At 37.5% G+C, this 18,997-nt stretch overlaps 1 protein-coding gene across 1 annotated transcript in view; it reads left to right on the forward strand.

The window, feature by feature from the left end:
- Positions 1 to 18,997, forward strand: part of SEC63 (SEC63 homolog, protein translocation regulator) — a 63,473-nt gene that overhangs the window by 23,088 nt on the left and 21,388 nt on the right. The window contains exons 4-11 of the mRNA XM_063329842.1: positions 1,415 to 1,527; positions 4,375 to 4,436; positions 8,068 to 8,126; positions 8,878 to 8,928; positions 11,624 to 11,732; positions 14,299 to 14,393; positions 16,149 to 16,281; positions 17,437 to 17,529. Of these exons, the coding sequence (XP_063185912.1) occupies positions 1,415 to 1,527; positions 4,375 to 4,436; positions 8,068 to 8,126; positions 8,878 to 8,928; positions 11,624 to 11,732; positions 14,299 to 14,393; positions 16,149 to 16,281; positions 17,437 to 17,529 (715 nt within the window). The remainder of the gene's footprint in view (positions 1 to 1,414; positions 1,528 to 4,374; positions 4,437 to 8,067; positions 8,127 to 8,877; positions 8,929 to 11,623; positions 11,733 to 14,298; positions 14,394 to 16,148; positions 16,282 to 17,436; positions 17,530 to 18,997) is intronic.

Here is an 18,997-nt window from a genome sequence, read left to right on the forward strand (position 1 = left end):
CGGGGCCTTAATTTTTTTTTTTGTAAGTGGTTAATTTAGGGAGCTTTGTGTTTAAGCAGAGTGCTGACTGGCACCAACTGACCTAGGCTACTAAGTATTTCTGTAAGTTAGCCCTAACTTCTGTCGCCCAGCTTTTGAAAATTAGGAGTAAGCAATTAATGATAGATAGAAAGTTTGTCATCAGCTTATTAGGGGTCACATGCACTCTCTGTGTCAGAGAGAAAAAAATTAGGTTTGTTTTTTTTTATGGACAGCATTCATGTGAGCCATGAAAACCCATCTCTTCTTCAGCAACCTGATTTCTCTCCCCAACCCTTCCACTTCCCACTTTGCAGCTCCTGCTACTCATCTGACATTCTTCATCTAGTCTTGAAATGGCTGTTCTTACTTGAAGTCTAATTTATTATGGAGTAAATTCATCCTGTGCATTAAATGAGGCAGGCATGCTGTTGAAAAGTAGTGTCGGAAAATGATAGACATATTGAATAAAGAGATAAAGTAACAGCCAATGAAGCCTCAGGGTAGTTTAAATTCTGGTTTAAATTTTTTGAAACAGTACTATAATCTTTACATAACTTCTTGTGTGTTTGTCATTTATTATGCAGTTAAGGTCAGCATGCTCAGCCTTTCTACCACAATGTTGAAAAGTCCTATGGTAATGTTTCTGTGAAACTTAGCAGATAGCTTGCTAGAAAAACTGTCGGTGCTTACTATAAAGTTTTGTGGGTTTTCTTGAGTAGTGAAGTTCACAGTCCAACCTGAAACTTAATGCGCAAGGAGTTGCGTTGGTAGCATTTAACAACATGCTGTAGTAGAATAAAAATTGATCTTTCTCGGGTATAGGTAATGTATTCCCTTTGTTCAAGAAGTCTGAAATAATTTATGGGTAGGGTGATTCTAGTCAAAGGCATTCTTAAGCAGCAGGGCAATCTGCTGTTCCTGGTGACTGACAGATTTATTTCTGCCTACAAGCTGCAAGTGAACCATCATACTTGATCTATGAACTCTTTTCCATTTGAATAGAAGAATATTGCAAGTGAGAGCTCCTCGTATTCATGAATATGTTTAGGAAAACCTGTCAAACAGATAAGGCGGGCTTACATTTTTTTCCTATGGATGGATAAACAAGGTAATCCAAAAAAAAACCAATACCCACCCATCTGAATGTCTTTTTGTTAGACTGTGACTTCTAACTTGTTTTAAAAATACAATGGTTATAAAAATGTTGTTAGAAAAATAATCATGTTTCCACGAAATGCATATGTATTTTCATCATCATAGCATATTAGAATATAATTCTTTAGTTCAGTGAATGGTTCAGAGAAATATTGCACAATGTGCTTTGGAGTATAAATACAGAAGAATTTATTTGATTTAAGGTATTTATTCATAACTCAAAACTTTCCTTTTTAAGGGAGCAAGCGTATCAGAAATTAAGAAACAATACCGTGCACTATCGCTAAAGTACCATCCAGATAAAGGAGGAGATGAAGTTATGTTCATGAGGATTGCTAAGGCCTATGCAGCGTAAGTTTCTTTTTTGCCTACAAAAATGGGAACTTGATATTACGGGGAGGGAATCTGTAAGGTAATAGCAGGGGTGACCTAAGCAGCCAGGAAAAATGTGTTCGAGTATGTAACGAAAGTCAAAACATGTCTCAGCTCAGTGCATGCTTGTTCTGTACAAGTTAGGAAGGATAACTTAATTGTTTAGCAACTGTCAAAATACTGTAAGGTGTTAGGTCTTTGTATTAAGAACCCGTGTCAACTAGGAAAAGTGTTTCCAGTGCAATACATATTGAATCTCAAAAATGACAAAGAACAAAATGGGTGTTGTGGTTTTTAACCAACCCTATTGCAGCAATTCTGAAGCGTTGTTTATAAAATAAACATACTGTTCATTTCACTCAGTGATAAAGCCAAAGTTAGAGACAGTATTTTAACTCTATTCCCATCTAGTGACAAAGATACTTCATTCTCGTTCTGACTCAGCTAGTTCTCAGCTCCCCCATGTCCCTTTACATTTGCACTTGCCTTGCAGTCCTGGTTTTTCACTCTGTGACTTTTTCACATTACCTTTGTAGTTCTTAAAAGCTGAATCCTTGAATCTTCTTTTCCTCCAGAGTATTTTTTGGTCTTACCTCTGCTTATAGCTTAGCCTTTTTTTTTTTTTTTTCTTTATCTGAGAGATGATGCCTAGTATTAGAATTCGGTATAACGGATATCCCTTTTTATTGAATTTTTCAATAATCAAGATGTGGGTTTGGGTTTTGTAATGCTGTTCATACACGGAATGTTAATACAGCTTTATATTCTAAATTCGTCTTTCAGAGTCCAATACTCTCTGACCAGGTTGTTCTAGATATTCCACGTGTGGAGTATGTTTAATATCAAATTTGCTTACCCGGATACAGTTGATGTTACACATGATTTCTGGTTTGGTGGACTGATACGTTTGTATTGTGGTTTTAGTATGTTTTGTAAGTTAAACTTAGCAAAATACAGGAATTTCAATACACAGTTCAATGACAATACCAATGTGATTCCCATTACTGGTCTCTCTAATACACTCACTGCCCCAACACTGGGCGTCCCCAGGCGCTGGGAAGGCAAGTGAGCACTGAAGCCAGCTCGAGGCCATTGTTCTCTTCAAAATTCTTTTGCCAGCTGTCTAGTTTTTATACTATATATTTGGCTGAGCCAGGTATGCACTCCCCCCATGCTGGTCTTGCAGACTCGAGGAAACTTAACTCACCGGACGGGAAACAGTTTACACCACCAGTTGATCTGCTCAGCTGTTGATAGGTGTTTATCTAAAACAAAAGCCACCCTCCGGTCCCCTGTGTGTTAAGACAGAGTCAGCTTCTTTGCAGCAGCTGTGGTGAGTCACTGTGGTGCAAAGCTCAGACTGATATCGCCCATGCCCATCCTCTCTGAGCCTTCTTCCATTGTAGGTGTTTATTGGGTCAGTCGCACATCATCAGAGAACCTAGCAAGTTGGTGATTTCTGCTTTTCACAGAATGGTAGGGGTTGGAAGGGATCTCTGGAGATCATCTAGTCCAACCCCCCTGCCAGAGCAGGGTCACCCAGAGCAGGTTGCACAGGAACGCGTCCAGGCGGGTTTGGAATGTCTCCAGAGTTGGAGACTCCACCACCTCTCTGGGCAGCCTGTGCCAGTGCTCTGCCACCCTCAAAGGAAAGAAGTTCCTCCTCATGTTCAGGTGGAACTTCCTATGCTCAAGTTTGTACCTGTTAAAAGTCAGTTCTCTGTGATTGACCTTACTGACTGTTTGAGAGTCCTTTTTGGGGTGAGGTGAGAAGAACCACCACCATACTCACTTGAGCAGTTTTGAAATCATACTTTCTGCTTAAACACATCTGCATCACTACAAAAGTCTCTTCAGTAGGGTATTCTGGTATTGCTTTCTGAACTCCTGGAACATCTCACGTCTTTGCTTTGCAAGCTCGCGCTCAAATGCTTGGTGATACAGTTTGATACTTCAAACACTAGTGCAGGGGCTGTGGTAGAGGCATATCTGGAAGTAAATGACAGTGAAGTTCCTCAGCTGTGCTGTCTTGAAAGAATATAAAAGCTACCCGTTCAATGAGTCTGCTTGTTAACAAGTGTGAGACTTAGAAATGACGGGGAGACATCTGATTCACTGGGTTTCTTCTGTGAGACAAAAATCTTCCATATAGTGACTGCGTGATGTTGTGTTTCCTAAAGCAGTATTCCTCCTTCTAGTAAACAGGGATTCTGTTTGAGGTGGTATATTACTGCCAAGAAACTGTCATTACAGAACAGGCATAGAAACTGTAAGTTTTAGGAGGTGGTGTCTTAATTTATTTCTCTAGTCTTAAATATGAAACAAGGAAGTTCCAGGAAAAAAAAAGCAACACAGCGCACACATGCTATCAAAGGCTAAAAATCTAGAATAAGAGAATTAAAAGCCCACACGGACAACTTCTGCTGTATCAGCTCATCTTGCATATTCACCTTCCTTCCAAAAAAAGATCATGTTTTCAACCTTGGTTGTCCTTCAAAATTTGGTGTACTGTTTCCTGGCATTAAAAAGTGCTCTCTGCTGATGGCTATGCTGTCACTGTCATGAAAGGGAGATGTGATCGTTCCAAGGTGCACCTCGTGCGCCTCATTTCTTTTGCTGTCAGAGAGCTAAAAGAATTCGCCTGTATCGTGAGGGAATAGAGCATTATTGTTTCATATCAGTTTTCATACAAACAATAGCAGAAGCTGTTTAGCTAGCCAAACCATCTCTGAAAGATAGTATAAATGCCCCATTTTGAAGTTTCTGTATATTAATGATTTAGAGAACTTTCTTCTGTATTAATTTAATATCTCTTGTTGAAACTAGCTTAACTGATGAAGAATCACGAAAAAATTGGGAAGAATTTGGTAATCCAGATGGACCACAAGGTAATAATTACATAAATCATGTAATTTCTGTACATTGAGCTGTGTAATACCTGATCATTTGAGAAGCACTCAGATCTTAATGTATATAGAATAACTTTTTCCTGTGATTTGAAGCAATGCATCCGATCAATTCTTTGCATGTGAAACTGGCTCTGGGGCGGTGGTGGGAGGGAAAGGCAGGGAAGAGTTTGGTTTCACATTTCTCAAACTTCTCATTTGAGAAAAAAGAGAAGGATATTTTTTAATTAGTCAGCTTCAGTAAGTATACAGAGAGACTTGCCAATATTAAAAGGAGGTATAAGCGAAAACCAGCATAATACCCATCAGCAACTTGTCAATTTTGAACATTTCTTAGTATTTATGTTCAGATACTATAAATGTATATTGAAAAATTGACGATTAACTGTAACGCAATAAACACACTTTGAAAGGACGTATGTGAGGGTATAGATGTATTTAAATAAATACTGTATGCACATCTGTCTTCCTGTCATGGTTTTGGCCAAATTGGCCAGTGGCTGGTGACAGATGCTCCCCCCCCAGCCTCTTGTGCATGGAGAGGAGGAGGAGAGATAAAGAGATTTATGAGTTTAGAAGAAACTAAACTACTTTAATGAAATATTAATAATAAAATAAAAAGGAAAATAATGAAATAGATACAGTGTATAAAAAATCGTATTAAGCTCCCAGCATGATGTCACCGACAGGCACTGGCTAAGTCCCAGGCTGGACTCAGTGACGGGTGGGAACCAGGTTCCAGAGTTGGAGTCAGGAACACACGGATCGGGATCAAAGGCAGATGAACAGACAGGGTCCTCCTCGGATGTCAGCCATTGAAGGAAGAGAGTTGACCCTTTGATCCCTCAGCTTTTATACTGAGCATGGGGCAGATGGGATGGAATACCCCTGTTGGTCAATTTTTGGTCACCTGTCCTGTCTGCTCCTCCCCACAGGTGGGACCCGTCTATGCCCCTCCACTTCCAACCCTCCAACGGGGCAAATAACGAAATTAGCTTACTTTGGTGGTTATAGCAATAAGTATAAGCAAGAGCCTCTGTGCATACCATTCCTTGGCACAAACTGTCTTATCACTCTGAACGAACTGTTTTAGACACAACATGCTGTTAATTTCAGAGAGTTAGAAGAGGCCTAGCTAAGACCTAAAATTACAGAACAGAAAATTGGTTCTGTTTTACCTCAAACCAGGACACTTCCATTTGCTGGAAGCAGTAGTGTTTGACTGTAGCTCTATGCCACTTTCATCCTGAGGAGTCCTGATGATTATCTAGGTAGATCTATGCTGGTAGATCGTTCCTGGGCAGGTAGCTACATGGAAGTAATCGTGATGATGGTGTATTAAAGTTTTGCAGTAGATGATTAAAACTAATTCAGACATAAAATTAATAGATGTAGGGTTTTTTTTCCTTCTCCTATTTGCAGTTGTGTGAGTTGCTTGTATAACATATAACATTTTTGTGACCGTGTTAAGTGGACTAGTTGTGAGGAAGAATATTGTGTGTTTCAAGCTGCTTCTGATACTCATTACAAGCAAAAAGGAAACCTGCCATCTATTAGGACAGGCCTCTCTAGATCTCGGCTTGCTGATGCCCTGCAGTTTGCGGGACTAAGTTATACCACGTATCTACGTGGAATGAGCTAAGTCCCGCTTGGAAGTAATAAATGGAATTTGTAACTTAATTGTGAAGTTACAGGATGACACGAAGGAACTTTGTGCCGGAAGTTCTTCTTCTGAATATTATCCATCCAACATGGGAAATTAATTTTAAAAGGGAGGGGCAGGGGGAACCCCAGCCCCTGAACCAGTGTTTCAAAGAAAAAAATCTTCCCTCTCCCTTCAGAAGAACAACTGCACCAACTAAATCATAGTTTGACAAAGACACTTTCTGATGGACTAAGGTGGTGGTTCAGTTTCTTTAACTATTGTGTTTTGTAGCATAGCAAATTCCTTTCAGCTCCTAGCGTCTCTTGGTTTCCTAGCCAGGCAAGTAGGAGGAACTCTGTCCCATGTGCTGCAAAATACAAATAAGATCTTGCTTCAGAAATGCTGTCACAATATCAGCAAAATGGTACTGTAAATTTTAGTCTGGAATATGCACAAATAGCTTTCCTAGTACCTTTCCTGATGCTAAACTATTTTTTTGCATCCATAAGGTACTAACTTAGTGTTGCCAAGACATAGGATTTCAAGTTAGGCAGTATGTCAGTGCCCTTGAAATGGACAACAATGTAAGGCAGTTTTAGCAGGCTATTTGCCCTTGGCATTTGTTAGTGCTTCAACTCAGCGAGCGTGGACAGGGCAAGGAGACTCCTGGACCAGAAGAGAAAGAGCCTTGTACTGAGCTACTTTAGTTCTGGAACAGCTTGAAGCTACAATCCTAAAGGTCAAAAATATTGTGGGAAACTGAAATTGATTACCCCAGTAAAAGACACATTACATTTTTAGTAGATTCTTCTAAAAATACATAACCATTAACAGATAGGAAAGTGTCTCCACTCTTCTCCAGAGCAGGGCATTTCCCATAACTTAACGTGGTAAGTTCACTGGGTGTTACTCTGAACTCCTAAGCTTGAGGTGTGGTTGAGTTGGTCAGATGTTCGAGTCTCAACAAACAGTAGTTTCCAGCTTAACTATGTAGAAATCACTTAGGCTTGTGCATAACAACTGTGGTTGGTTAACTGATGGCTGTCACAATCTGTTGGAGACAGTATCAGAATACTATATAAGTACATAGGGGATCCTAGTCTGTCCTGATTTAAGGCAATACTACTCATTGATACCTGCTAGTACTGAGGAAAGCATGTGGGGTTTTTTCTGTTTTTTTTTTTTTTTAGCAGAATCTTGAAATTTGTAAATTTTCTTTTTTCTTGATTTCCTACAACTTTTAGTGTTGGGATAGGTAGTGCTTGCAAAACTTCAATTTATTACCACTAAAGTGTCTGAAGACAAGCTATTTTATGCTATTCTTTATTCAGATCTGTGTACTGTAGATGTTACTGTTAGAGACATCATGTCTTCCATTTTCTGCAGCCTAACTCCTTTTGAATTGCAAAGTGTTCCTTTCTTACCAATCACACAGAAATTTGACTGGCAAAGGGTGGTGTGTTGTGTTTTTGTTTTTGGTTTTTTTTTCACAATTTACAGCTTAGAACACTTCCCTAAAGTTACAAACTAATAAAACTTTTTCCATAGAATTCATTTGCTCAAACAGTTTTCTTGCAGGTCATGTATTCACTGAACTATATATATTTAAACTGCTGAAAACTCTGCAAGGCAAAGCTCATAAATCTTTCCATCTGGGAAATCTTTTTCTCCCTTTTTTTTTTTTATATTAATGAATCCTGCATATTTATTTCCCTGCAATATGTTAAGTTAAATCATGGCATTTCAGATGTTGCATTTAAGTCTTGTTATTTTATTGCATACTTGAGTGTGTTTCTAATTTGTTTTTTGATTTTGCTAGATTTGTTAGTTTTGCTTATTGAAGTGATAAACATGAGGATTTTTTTGTGGGTTGGTGGGTTTGTTGGTTTTTTTGTTTGTTAGACTTAATGTGACTTTAAAACAATTCCTTAATACTTTATAGTGAATTTCCTTTCTTTCATCCTACAGCCACAAGCTTCGGTATAGCTTTGCCAGCTTGGATTGTGGATCAGAAAAATTCAATTTTGGTGAGTTGGCTTACTTAGCACAAGATTTTAAGGTGAACTTTCAAGCATTCACTTTAAAATGTTTGTGCTTAATACTGCACATTTTAGTCAAAACACGTAGTTAATACTACTTTGGTCCAAATGCACATCTCTGAAGCAAATTTCAGGAATCGAAGTGTTACAGTAGCTTAAATCTAACCTTTGAGAGTAAAGTATTAATATGTTTGGAAGGATCTCATTGCAGTGATAATGAGGTTGCACTGCGGTCACCCCTGCTACAAAATGTGTGTTTGCTGTTGCAAGGACACACGTATAGAGCCGTTTGTTTGCTGTATTTCTGTAGTTCGTTTGGTTTGCTAGTGATGCTGTAATCATACAGTATTTAAATGTTCTTTCTGTTGTGTTAGTTGCTGTAAGGTATTTGGCTTACCCGCCTGCTTTCTTTTAATGTGGTAATCATCTCTGTCCGCTGCATCGCAGTTTAGCTGCCAACTCTTTAATTATTAAAGAAACCCACCCGATACAATGCGTGGATGATTTAAGAGATTACTTACACTAAACTGATACTCCTTAATTAAACCCTACCCAACTGATTATATTACTTGTAAGTTGTTATTCAGAAATAATGACAGGTATTATGCCACAAGCTTACATTAATTTGTAGTAGGCTTGTGGTAATACTACTTGACTGTATTTTACAATAAGATTCAAAAAAGAATGGTATTAAGTAACTGAAGTATCTAATGCAGTATGTTTCATGATTTTTCTCTAGGTTTTGCTTGTATACGGATTAGCATTTATGGTTATTCTTCCAGTTGTTGTGGTAAGTATTACCTAATTAATATTCTACCCTCTGTAACCAAGCTGTAAACAAAGCTGTCTTAGATATAGGTAGAGTTGCTCATTCTTGCCTTTCACGGAGAGAACAAGCAAGCAAGCTTTTTTTTTTAATTACTTTAAAATGTGGGTGTTTTATTATGGAAAAAGTGTAGCCGCCGTAGAATTTCCAAAAAAAATGCAGTGCCAAGATAGAGGGCTTTAGGGAAAATATTAGATATCACAAGAGTTAGACTGAGTTGTACCTTCTGTCATTCATCACATGAAAATGAATATAATATGATGAACTCAAGTATATTCAGTGGTGTTACTGTAGAGCCAAGACTGAGATGTCAGTAGCTGATGGTACTAGAATGATTACTGCATGTGGAACAGGTGGTTGATTTGGTTTCCCCTAGCTGCCTTTGTTTTCATAACTTCAATTTTTATCTATCTTCTGTACATGATGAGATGTCTGTCCTTGAGATTTCTTTGTGTGAGGAATCAATTGCTAGGTGACTACTATTTCAGGGCTCGGGTTTCCCCTACAGTATTGCTTTTGAAAAACGTCCCTTCTCCAGTGATTGTGCATTTGGGGTATGGCATGAAGAAAGGCTCATAAAATTTACACCCAGAAACCTTCATGCTCTTGGGAATCATAGAATAGTTTGGGTTGGAAGGGACCTTTACAGGTCGTCTAGTCCAACGTCCCCTGCAATAAGCAAGGACATCTTCAACTGATCACGTTGCTCAGAACCCCGTCCAACCTGACCTTGAATGTTTCCAGGGATGGGGCATCGACCACCTCTCTGGGCAACCTGTTCCAGAAGAGAAGGTTTTCATTTGAGAAAGTGTCCTGGGGTCTCAGCAGCTGATTTTATCTCTGTGTGCAGAAGCTCAGCCAGGCATTATCCCTCCTCTTTGAGAATCTTTCTACATAATTGAAGATTTAGTGTAGAAAATTACATGTAGCTATTTCATCAAGTTGTTGAATAAGTAGTCTAAAATCCAGGGTACAATGTCTGCATATTTTCCTGACTTTCCTTTTAAGATTCAGTTGTTTGATGATGCTTTTTTGTACACATGTACTTTTAGTGATTTATACCAGCTTTGTCATAGCTCAAGTGAAAGTAAACATCCTTTTTGTTGTTAGAAAGAAATGTTCTGAGCAGAGAAAAAAATAATCTGCCTCTTCTTGCCCCTGTACCAGATGTAGACTTCTGTATTCAGACTTGTCACTGTAAATTTCTTTTATAGTCAGTGAAGAGGAATAGTCATTTTTATGGAGCAAGCTATTTTATCATTTTATTCTAAAGTAGACATAGAAGATGATTCATGCTTTTAATGGGCCTGTTTCTCTTTTATGAATCAATAAAGAAGCTGAAGTTAACTACAGTGTAGTCATCCTATATCTGAGATAGGCATCTAAAATAAAGGCTAGTTCCACCCTTTGAATCCAGATCAACAAAAAGGGAAAATAGTGATACGTAGTACTTTAGACCTCACTGACCTAAATAATGTTCTATGCACGAGACAAGCTGCATCTGCAAAAGCAGTTAGGGCAGCCTCTTTCATGTACACTTGGACTGGCTATAGTTATACTTTTCTTCCAGTACCTACACTTAGTCCCATAGCAATCAAATTTTTGTCTATAATTAATTTTTCTGCAGGAAAAACTTTAAAAAATGTTGTGTACTGTTTTTTATCAGGATTCATCTATTGATTGAAAAATCAAATCTAGTTTATTAAAACAAACAAACAAAGTTTGTGGGGAGCCAGTCCTAGAGCATTTCCCAAAGAAGTAAATTGCAGAGTTCTTGCTATAGTAGGGGAATTTACACTATTGCCTATTAACTTAATAGTAGTAAGCATCACTTTACTGCTTGTTACTCTTCACTTGTGATAAACTTTACAATAGATTGAGACGTGTCTGGGTTGTTTTGTCTCATGTTAGTGAGCATTGCTTACAAGGAGGAGTTTAATCAACAGACTGCAGTTTATAACCCAGCACACCATTTTTCTTAAAATATACTATAGAGTACAATCACTGTACAGTGAGTTCCACCTTGTTTCAAGTCGGTGGTGTAATGCTAATGAGGGAGTTACTGAAGTGTTTCTGAAGGTTTGGAAAACTTTTTCCTGTCAACCTGAAGGCACATGACTTAATTCTGAAAACTTGCAACAAGGGCCACCTCCAGATTTCCTTTCTGAAAAGCATTTTCTGATTAAGTGACTGAAATGATTTTTTTCAGATTTTTTTTATAATGAAAGAAAACTCTTATTTTGTTCTTGGTTTGGCCTTGGTCTGCCTAAATTGAATTTGATTTGAATGTGTTGCACGATAAGGAGTTACCATGTATATAGAAAGTGGTAGATTTACTGTTTAGTGGATTCACTAAAAATAAACAAAGCAGTGTATGTGTGTGTGTGTTGGGGGAAATTCTCTAGGCTAGAGGTAATCTAAAAACTTTGGCATCAGATTCTTTCAGATGAACGTATTGATGTGCTTTTAAAATTCGTGTCAGCAAGTATTTTTTTTGTTTGTTTGTTTCCCTGTCCTTTCTGAAATTAAGTTGACCTTAACATAGGTAAAATCAGTTGGGCTGAGTTAGCTGGTTGGGAACAGACATGAGGTCATCCAGCATAACTATTTTGATGCTTTATCATAGCTGATCTCAGTTTGTTTTTGTTAAATGTCTCAGGGTTCCTGGTGGTACCGATCAATACGATACAGTGGAGATCAGATTCTCATTCGAACAACTCAAATATATACATATTTTGTCTATAAAACACGGAACATGGACATGAAACGTAAGTAAAAGGCACCGCGAAATGTTGATGTGTTCATCTGGAAATGTCGATCTGCTGATGTTACAGTGCTTCTGCTTTATAAACCTTTGTTAGGTTAAAATAATGTTTCTGTTTCTTTTAGAGTGTTTTTAAAAACTTCATTTTGTTGCAGCTGAGGAGTACCCTGTAAGAAGACAAGTACTGGGGGGAGGGATGTCTGTATACCTATACACTTAAAAAGAAAAAAAAAAAAAAAAAGAAAGAAAAAAGGATATTGTATATTGGGAAAAGCATGCCGACCTGCCTGTAGTCCTGAGTTACTATGTACCCACTAGGATTGCAGCCTCTCTCTGTGTGTTTTCTTCTGTTAGTGTAACAAAATAGGCTTTCGGAATTTTTTAGGGGCTGTCATAACGTTTTCATATTGCCAAGGAATAAAATAGCATTTCTGGTTCTCTGTTCTTACTTGTTATGTTATAGCTAAATTTCAGTTTAAAAATTTTACTCCCTGTCAATTTCTTGTCACTCTGTTACTTGTTTATAGTTTTTTTTATATACTTATTTTTCTTGTCTGCTCACTTTTAAAGGAATAAAAAAACGCTTTTACTGGGGAAATCTGTAGATGCATTATGTTAGTGCAGAATTGTACCTTTCAGTTTGGAGGCTGGCATGGGCCTGAAGAATTAGCATGGTACTAGTTAGTTCTAGATTGGATTTACTAGATTGCATGCTCAGAGCAATTGAAAAGCAGAATTAAAAAAACAACTAACAAAACCCAAAAGACCTCTAAAAAGGGTCCACAAATATATTCTCTTACTCCTTTGAATTGCACTGTTCAGCTTTAGATTTGCTGTAAGATTGGTGGAAGAATCTGCTCTTGATATATCCCTTTCCTACTGAACAGAAATGCTTCTCAGATAATCCAAGAGGTCTAGGAGATGAGAGTATGGAAATACATTTGCTTTCTAGTCACAGCACATATGGATTTATGTGTGTGTGATTAATTCGGACCAGTTTATGCTCTCCACCTTGTCATACTCTTAACGCTTTTTCCCCTCTCCAAAAAGCTAGGTGAGAAAGGAGGAATGAGAGAGTAGATGAGACTTCTAAAGAAGTTTAGGGAAATCACTTGGAACCTGGTCTCTTCTTTCTCCAAAGTTGTTGTCAACAGTAGATAATTTCGTGTTGAACCTGCAAACCATAACTTTGAGGCTTGCCTTGTCTCCTACGGGTTGGTTAAGAAGTTAACCCTGAGTTTAAGTGGCCTTATTTAAGGATTTAACACTTTCAGGGAGTCCTGGGGTCAGAGGCAGGTCAGGTTTTTCCACTGAGGTCTGTTGTGCTGTCTGAATGAAAAATGAGGTGAAGCGGAGGTGGCTTAGACAAACCATACAGTGATCAGGTAGGGCTTTTGCTCGGTTGTGAATGCCACAGGGGTTGAAGGTGCCAGTGCCAGAACTCAAAACGTAAGCCTGGACAGATGTAATCAAACCGGGCTAGTGAAATGGTGAGACAAATCTGTGTGACTTGCCTTGTGTTAGATATTTTTTTAGGTTTCAAGACTCATTTGTCTTGAAACCTAAAAAAGAGACAATGGTCCCTTCCAACCCAACAGATTCTAGGATTCTGTGAGTTCAAAAAACTTCCTTTCTTGATGATCCACAATTGTGGATCTTAAATAATAGGAAAGTATTTATAGTTGCCTGAAACTCTTCAATATGCTCTGCTCAGGAAGTAAATAGATAATTGAGAATGGAAATGAAAATTGATGCTCAGAGAACTTGACTAATTGTTAGTAGGTGGAATTCACTGAGCGCTGCAAGTAGGCAAAAATAACTTTGACTTGCTCAGTAGAGAACTTGCTCAAAATTTAAGAATGAAGCTTGAGTAACTATTGCTGAAAAAGTTATTTTCACTGAAGCAAATGATGGGGTGAGCTTTCTCTTATTGTTTGTGGCTGAGGGGTTTGATGTTCATGAGCAGAAAACTCATAATGGGGCTAAAATACCCCATTGTGTAGGTCTTTCCTCTTAATTACACATTTTGTGGGATTTGTTTGCAGGGCTATTTAGTGAACTGTTTTTCTAATAATTAAAAAAAAATAAAATTGTTTGGTGACTTTTCAAAGCTGACTGACAGAAAATTGAATTGAAATTTTATCCTTCCTGGCTCCCCCCTCCAGTGGTGCTCCCCCTCCACATGTGGTGGCGCTGCCGCAGGCGTGTGAATTGCTGAGAGGAATGGTTCTGTGAGACTGCAGAAGTAGTCAAACTGCTGTGCAGTGACGTCTCCCACTCCTAAAGAAGCCTGACTGTGTTTTTGTGAAGACATTTAGGGTCAAATGCTGGATTTCATGCAGTGCAAAATGGAGTCTTGAGCACTTTCTTTTGTCTTGTGCCAGGCACTGGTTCTTGCCGCCTTTGCCCCGTGGCAGTAGTAGGTGATCCATTAGATAGAGAACATGGATATTCATGGTTGCTGGGGGAAGAGTGGGGATAAGTTTCATGGCTGAGGGTTCTGAAGAACTCATTCAGTGGCATGGGATGTTGCTGACATTTTCTCTGCCTGCCTACAATTATCTTTGCAGGGCTTATCATGGTTTTAGCAGGGGCGTCTGAATTTGATCCTCAGTACAATAAAGAGGCTACGAGCAGACCAGCAGACAACATCCAGATACCACAGGTTAGTTGTATCAAGAGGTGTTTTATAAATAACTTCAAGGGAAGAGGAAGGTGGTGCTTCCAGGTGGCCAGCTGACGGAATTCAAGTTCTCAAGGCATTAAATTTGTTGAGACGAAACAGAAATAGGAATTAGAAGCTAGACTTTATTTATTTATTTATTTTTAAAGAAAAGATGCCATTAATTGGTGATAATGCTTAGCTTAAATGGAATCAGTTTAGTTTATAGACTGCTGGGTTGGGTTTTTGGGGAGGGGGAAACTAAATAGGGAATTAAAGTGTCAGTCCTTACAAATTTTGAGTATTGATATAAGGAGGTGATTGACATTTGATAAAGTTCTCTTAAATCATTAACACAAATCTGGTTAAATATGTTAATGTTGAAATAAAAATATTATCTGATGTCTGAACTAATAATGTCTTTAAATATTTTAAAAATTCCTCCATGAACGTCGGTTTCCCTCTGATTACCTTTTACTTTCATTTCCACTCAGTCTTCCCAACAGAGATGCCATAATGCATACTGTGGCAAATAATTATTGCTGGCAGAGTTTTACTAAATCTTATTTATCAGTAACTAACATTTTTGTTTTACTAAGTTTAAAACACAGTATACAAATGCTCCAATGGAAATTATTAGAGTTTGCAAAATGTGTGTGGGGGGTAGTCTCACAGATTTAACCTTTGCATGCACACAATTGAATTTTCAAGTCGTAAACATACTTTCATGTCCTAAGCATAAAGAAAATAGACCGAGATACCTCTTTACTTGATCATCTTTGTCTCTTTTACAAATTCTTTATCATCTTGTGGACTTTAAGGGAAGGAGCTGGAACTGTGGCTAGGTGAGGTTTTTCAGCTGTGGGAGCACATGACTGGAAAAGGTCACCTTGATCATCACTTCTTCTCCTGTGCTGTTGCAAGCATTGGCATTGTACAAGCCCTTTACATTTAGTCATTCTTTATTTAAAAGGCAGTCAAGCCTCCTGTAACCATGTCATACTCAAAAGCTGTTCCAGAACTTACTGTTCTAGTGGTTAGGAGTCTTGTTTGTGACCAGTTTATAGCCACGTTTTTTGTCATCGTTATTCTTGAGTCTAAATGATTCTTGCTTTGTATATCCTTAATGCATTTATAGACAGAAGCAGTAGCCCGTTTGTTCTCTTTCTGTCTTTATTCTGCTAAACTAGAAAAGCTGCTGTATTTTAATTCCCTCTTTCCCAAAAGGCTCATTTCCCTCATTCTGCTACGTGCTGAATGGGGTACTGTTCCCAGTTGATACATTTCTAAATTTTACATTATTTCTTATTTTATCTGCTCAGAATTGTTCACAGTATTCCATGTTATGTCTTAGCAGAGCCTTAGTGCCATTACTATTTCTGTATTTCTGCAGGGAATAACTTTCAGCATACTGTTCTCGCTGTTTCGGAAGGTGGTTTAATATGACAATACAACTTTTAAAATACTTATCTATCAATACGAATTTACTCAATGCTATTCGAGGAAAGTTTCTTGTGTGCAAATCTTTACTTCCCCCATCGCTTCCACATTGAAACAAGGCATTTAAAGACTTTTTTGACTTTCTGGAGCTGCGTTACGAATAGAAATGGCGAATGTTCATCTCTACAGAACTTTACAGGGAAAAGTTACTTAAAGGCTTGCTTTTGTGAATGTAGCTTTTTTTACTTGTAAACTGTCCTCCTCCTGTATTTGTTTCTCTTTAGCACCAAAATAGCTAATTGTGTTTAACTATTTTAGTTAATCAGAGAAATTGGTGGCATAAACTTAAAGAAGAACGAGCCTCCGCTCACCTGCCCTTACAGCCTGAAAGCCAGAGTTCTGCTCTTGACTCATCTCGCCAGGATGAAAGTTCCTGAGGTCCTTGAAGAAGGTAATGGCTTCTTCCCTAATTTGATATTGTTGGAAACAGAGCAACACATTGCGTGCTACAGTACTCATTCTTGTCCATTAAAGAGTTGCATGGATCTCTGCTTAGTGATCTCTATGCAGTATACTTGGTTTTTCAACTTTAATGAGTCTTTAAAACACTTACTTACCACTTACTCATTCTCTTGACAGTCCTGTCATACTGATATCCTACTTCTTAATGCTTTTTGGCTGCAAATGTTGACTTTGATAATTTTTTTTTTCTCTTTGTAATAGGATAAAATGTTAAAATGTGTGAAATATACTTGCTTTTCAGAGTAAAGAAATTGAAGACAAGCATAATATTGCTCTCTAACATTTCCATATGTGGCTATTTTTGGAGTTTTTAGCTTACTGTGTGAAGCAAAGATGACAAGATTAGAACTTTAAATATCAGTTACATATGAACTTCAGTTTGTGTTTTGCAGTTTTTCATACTTGTAAATATGCAAACTGAAAGCTTCTAAATGGAGTTCTTAAGTTTCAACTATGAAACTCATGGTTTCTTAGGCTGACCAGCAGACTTGAGTTGTTCTATATTTTAATGCAAATTAAAAAACAAAACAGAAGCGAAAATACTTTCCTTCATTTTTTTTCTAGTTTCTTTCAAAAGAAAAATGATGATTTTTAAATAGTTACTAAAAATCTCTCATCTTCCTTGCCACTTAGTTACTGTTTATACTTACGGCTTCACAGATCTGTATTCAAAAGTAGTTAGTACTTTAGAAATAAAGTTTATCCCCAAACTGGTGTTTTACTTAAAATTTAAAATCCATTTTTTTTAAACCTGTAAGTATCTGCAGAATTCAAGCTATTTTAATAAGACTGGTAAATTTTCTGTGCCATTCTGTTGCTTTTTCAGATGAGCCTGGTAAATACTTCTTCATTTGATGTGGAAGCCACTTGCCTGGAATACAAAAATCTCTCTTAGCGCTTGCTCTTTCCTGTTTTGTTAGGGAATGTTACAGATGGATGTGTCAATGAGAATAAAGTGCTATTTTCAATAACACAAAAATGAATATAAATGAGGACTGCACCACTAAATGTCCAGTTCATGTAAACTGTCTCATTTTTTTCCTAATAGAAGTGCAGCATAATTGCAGCCAGTTATGTCTTGCAGATCAGCAGTTTATCCTGAAAAAGAGTCCTGCACTACTTCAAGAAATGATTAATGTAATCTGCCAACTAATAATAATGGCTCGAAGCCGGGAAGGTAAGAAAAGAAACAGTATAATTAAAACCAGTAAATAAGATTCTTCATTGCAATACTTCATAAAGTCCTTGATTCTTGTGGGTACATAACCTGTGATATTTAGAAATGCCTAAATGCACTTTTTGTCTCTTTACTGTAATGAGAGCGCTCTCTATTTTGAGGATTGAAATGCTGCAGCCGCTGCCAAGCCCTACTGTGAAATTCATCTTTAGTATGTGTGTTCATCTTGTAATTTTTGCAATTACAAGTTTCTCCTTAAATGCAATTGAAAACCTTTTCTTAAAGATCTCATCCATTTTTGGTAGTAAAGCACTTAGTATAAGACAAATTAAACCTTGTGTTCATCCATCTTTTCATTCACACTTTGACGGTTCTTCCCCTCCTGTTATGAGTGTCACTTGTGTTTTGGATCATTTCTTTGTATGTTGCTCATATTTCTCCATTTCAGGATCCTGTGCTGTTTAGCCTGTTAAGTAGGTTTTTTTTTCTGAACTTGTAGGGGCAGGTGCTTTGCTGTAATTCCCATAGAAATTATAATTTAATTGAAATGTCATATTTAAGCTTTTTTATTTTTACTGTAAAAAAGGCAATTACACTGGAAATGGTTGCTTGCAGTGTAGAGAAACAAAGACTGGGATCTTATTCCTTTATTCCAACAAACATAGGCAAGGCTTTTTTTTTTTTTAATGCCGAACTAGTAATTTGTTTGCTATCAAATAATACTTACTGGTTGATATTTACTATACCAAAACTCCTTTAACAAGCATTGATAGCCTCCTAACAAGAATGGTTTTGGGGAGTATCTTTCCCAGCACTATTGCAAGTGGTGCTGGACATCGTGTTCCTAACCAGTATGAGAGGGGGGACGTGAACAGATAAGGACGTTGCATGCTGGCTTCCGTGTTTTATTTTAGAAAGAAGTATTGATGAAGTATATTTCTAGTTCTCTTTTAAACCCTATCTTTATTTGTCTGCGAGACTGCTGGGGAGAAAACTTGAAACCTGGAAGTAAACAGTAGCCATATTTTTCATTATGGAAGTAGTCTTCACCAGACATTAGATTATATTTATTTGTTAGTGAGTATCAATTAAGAGCTCAGCTGTGGATATGTTTTTGTGAATATTCTCCAGACTAGTTTTGTAACGAAGTTGCAAAAAAACTATTAGTTTAATAATATATTTCATAAAAAGCCAAGTAGTTGAGTAGCTGTTTTGGAAGTGTGGTTGGTTTGTTTTGTTTTTTTTTTTTTAAAGTTTTGCTAGCTCAGCCAGACCGAGTCCATGTACTATAGCTAATTATGAAAAGAGCTTGAATGAAGACATCTTTCTACTTGTTTCTAAGCCCTTGCGTGTGCCAAATGTAAGGTTTGTGTTGTCTTGGTTTTTTTTTTTTTTTAAATCTGGATAGGCTTTTTATAAAAGTTCTTCAGACCTCTGGAAGATGTCTTTTAGGATGGCCTATGTATAT

The sequence above is a fragment of the Chroicocephalus ridibundus genome, chromosome 3 (genome assembly GCF_963924245.1).
Source record: "Chroicocephalus ridibundus chromosome 3, bChrRid1.1, whole genome shotgun sequence".
NCBI lineage: Eukaryota > Metazoa > Chordata > Aves > Charadriiformes > Laridae > Chroicocephalus > Chroicocephalus ridibundus.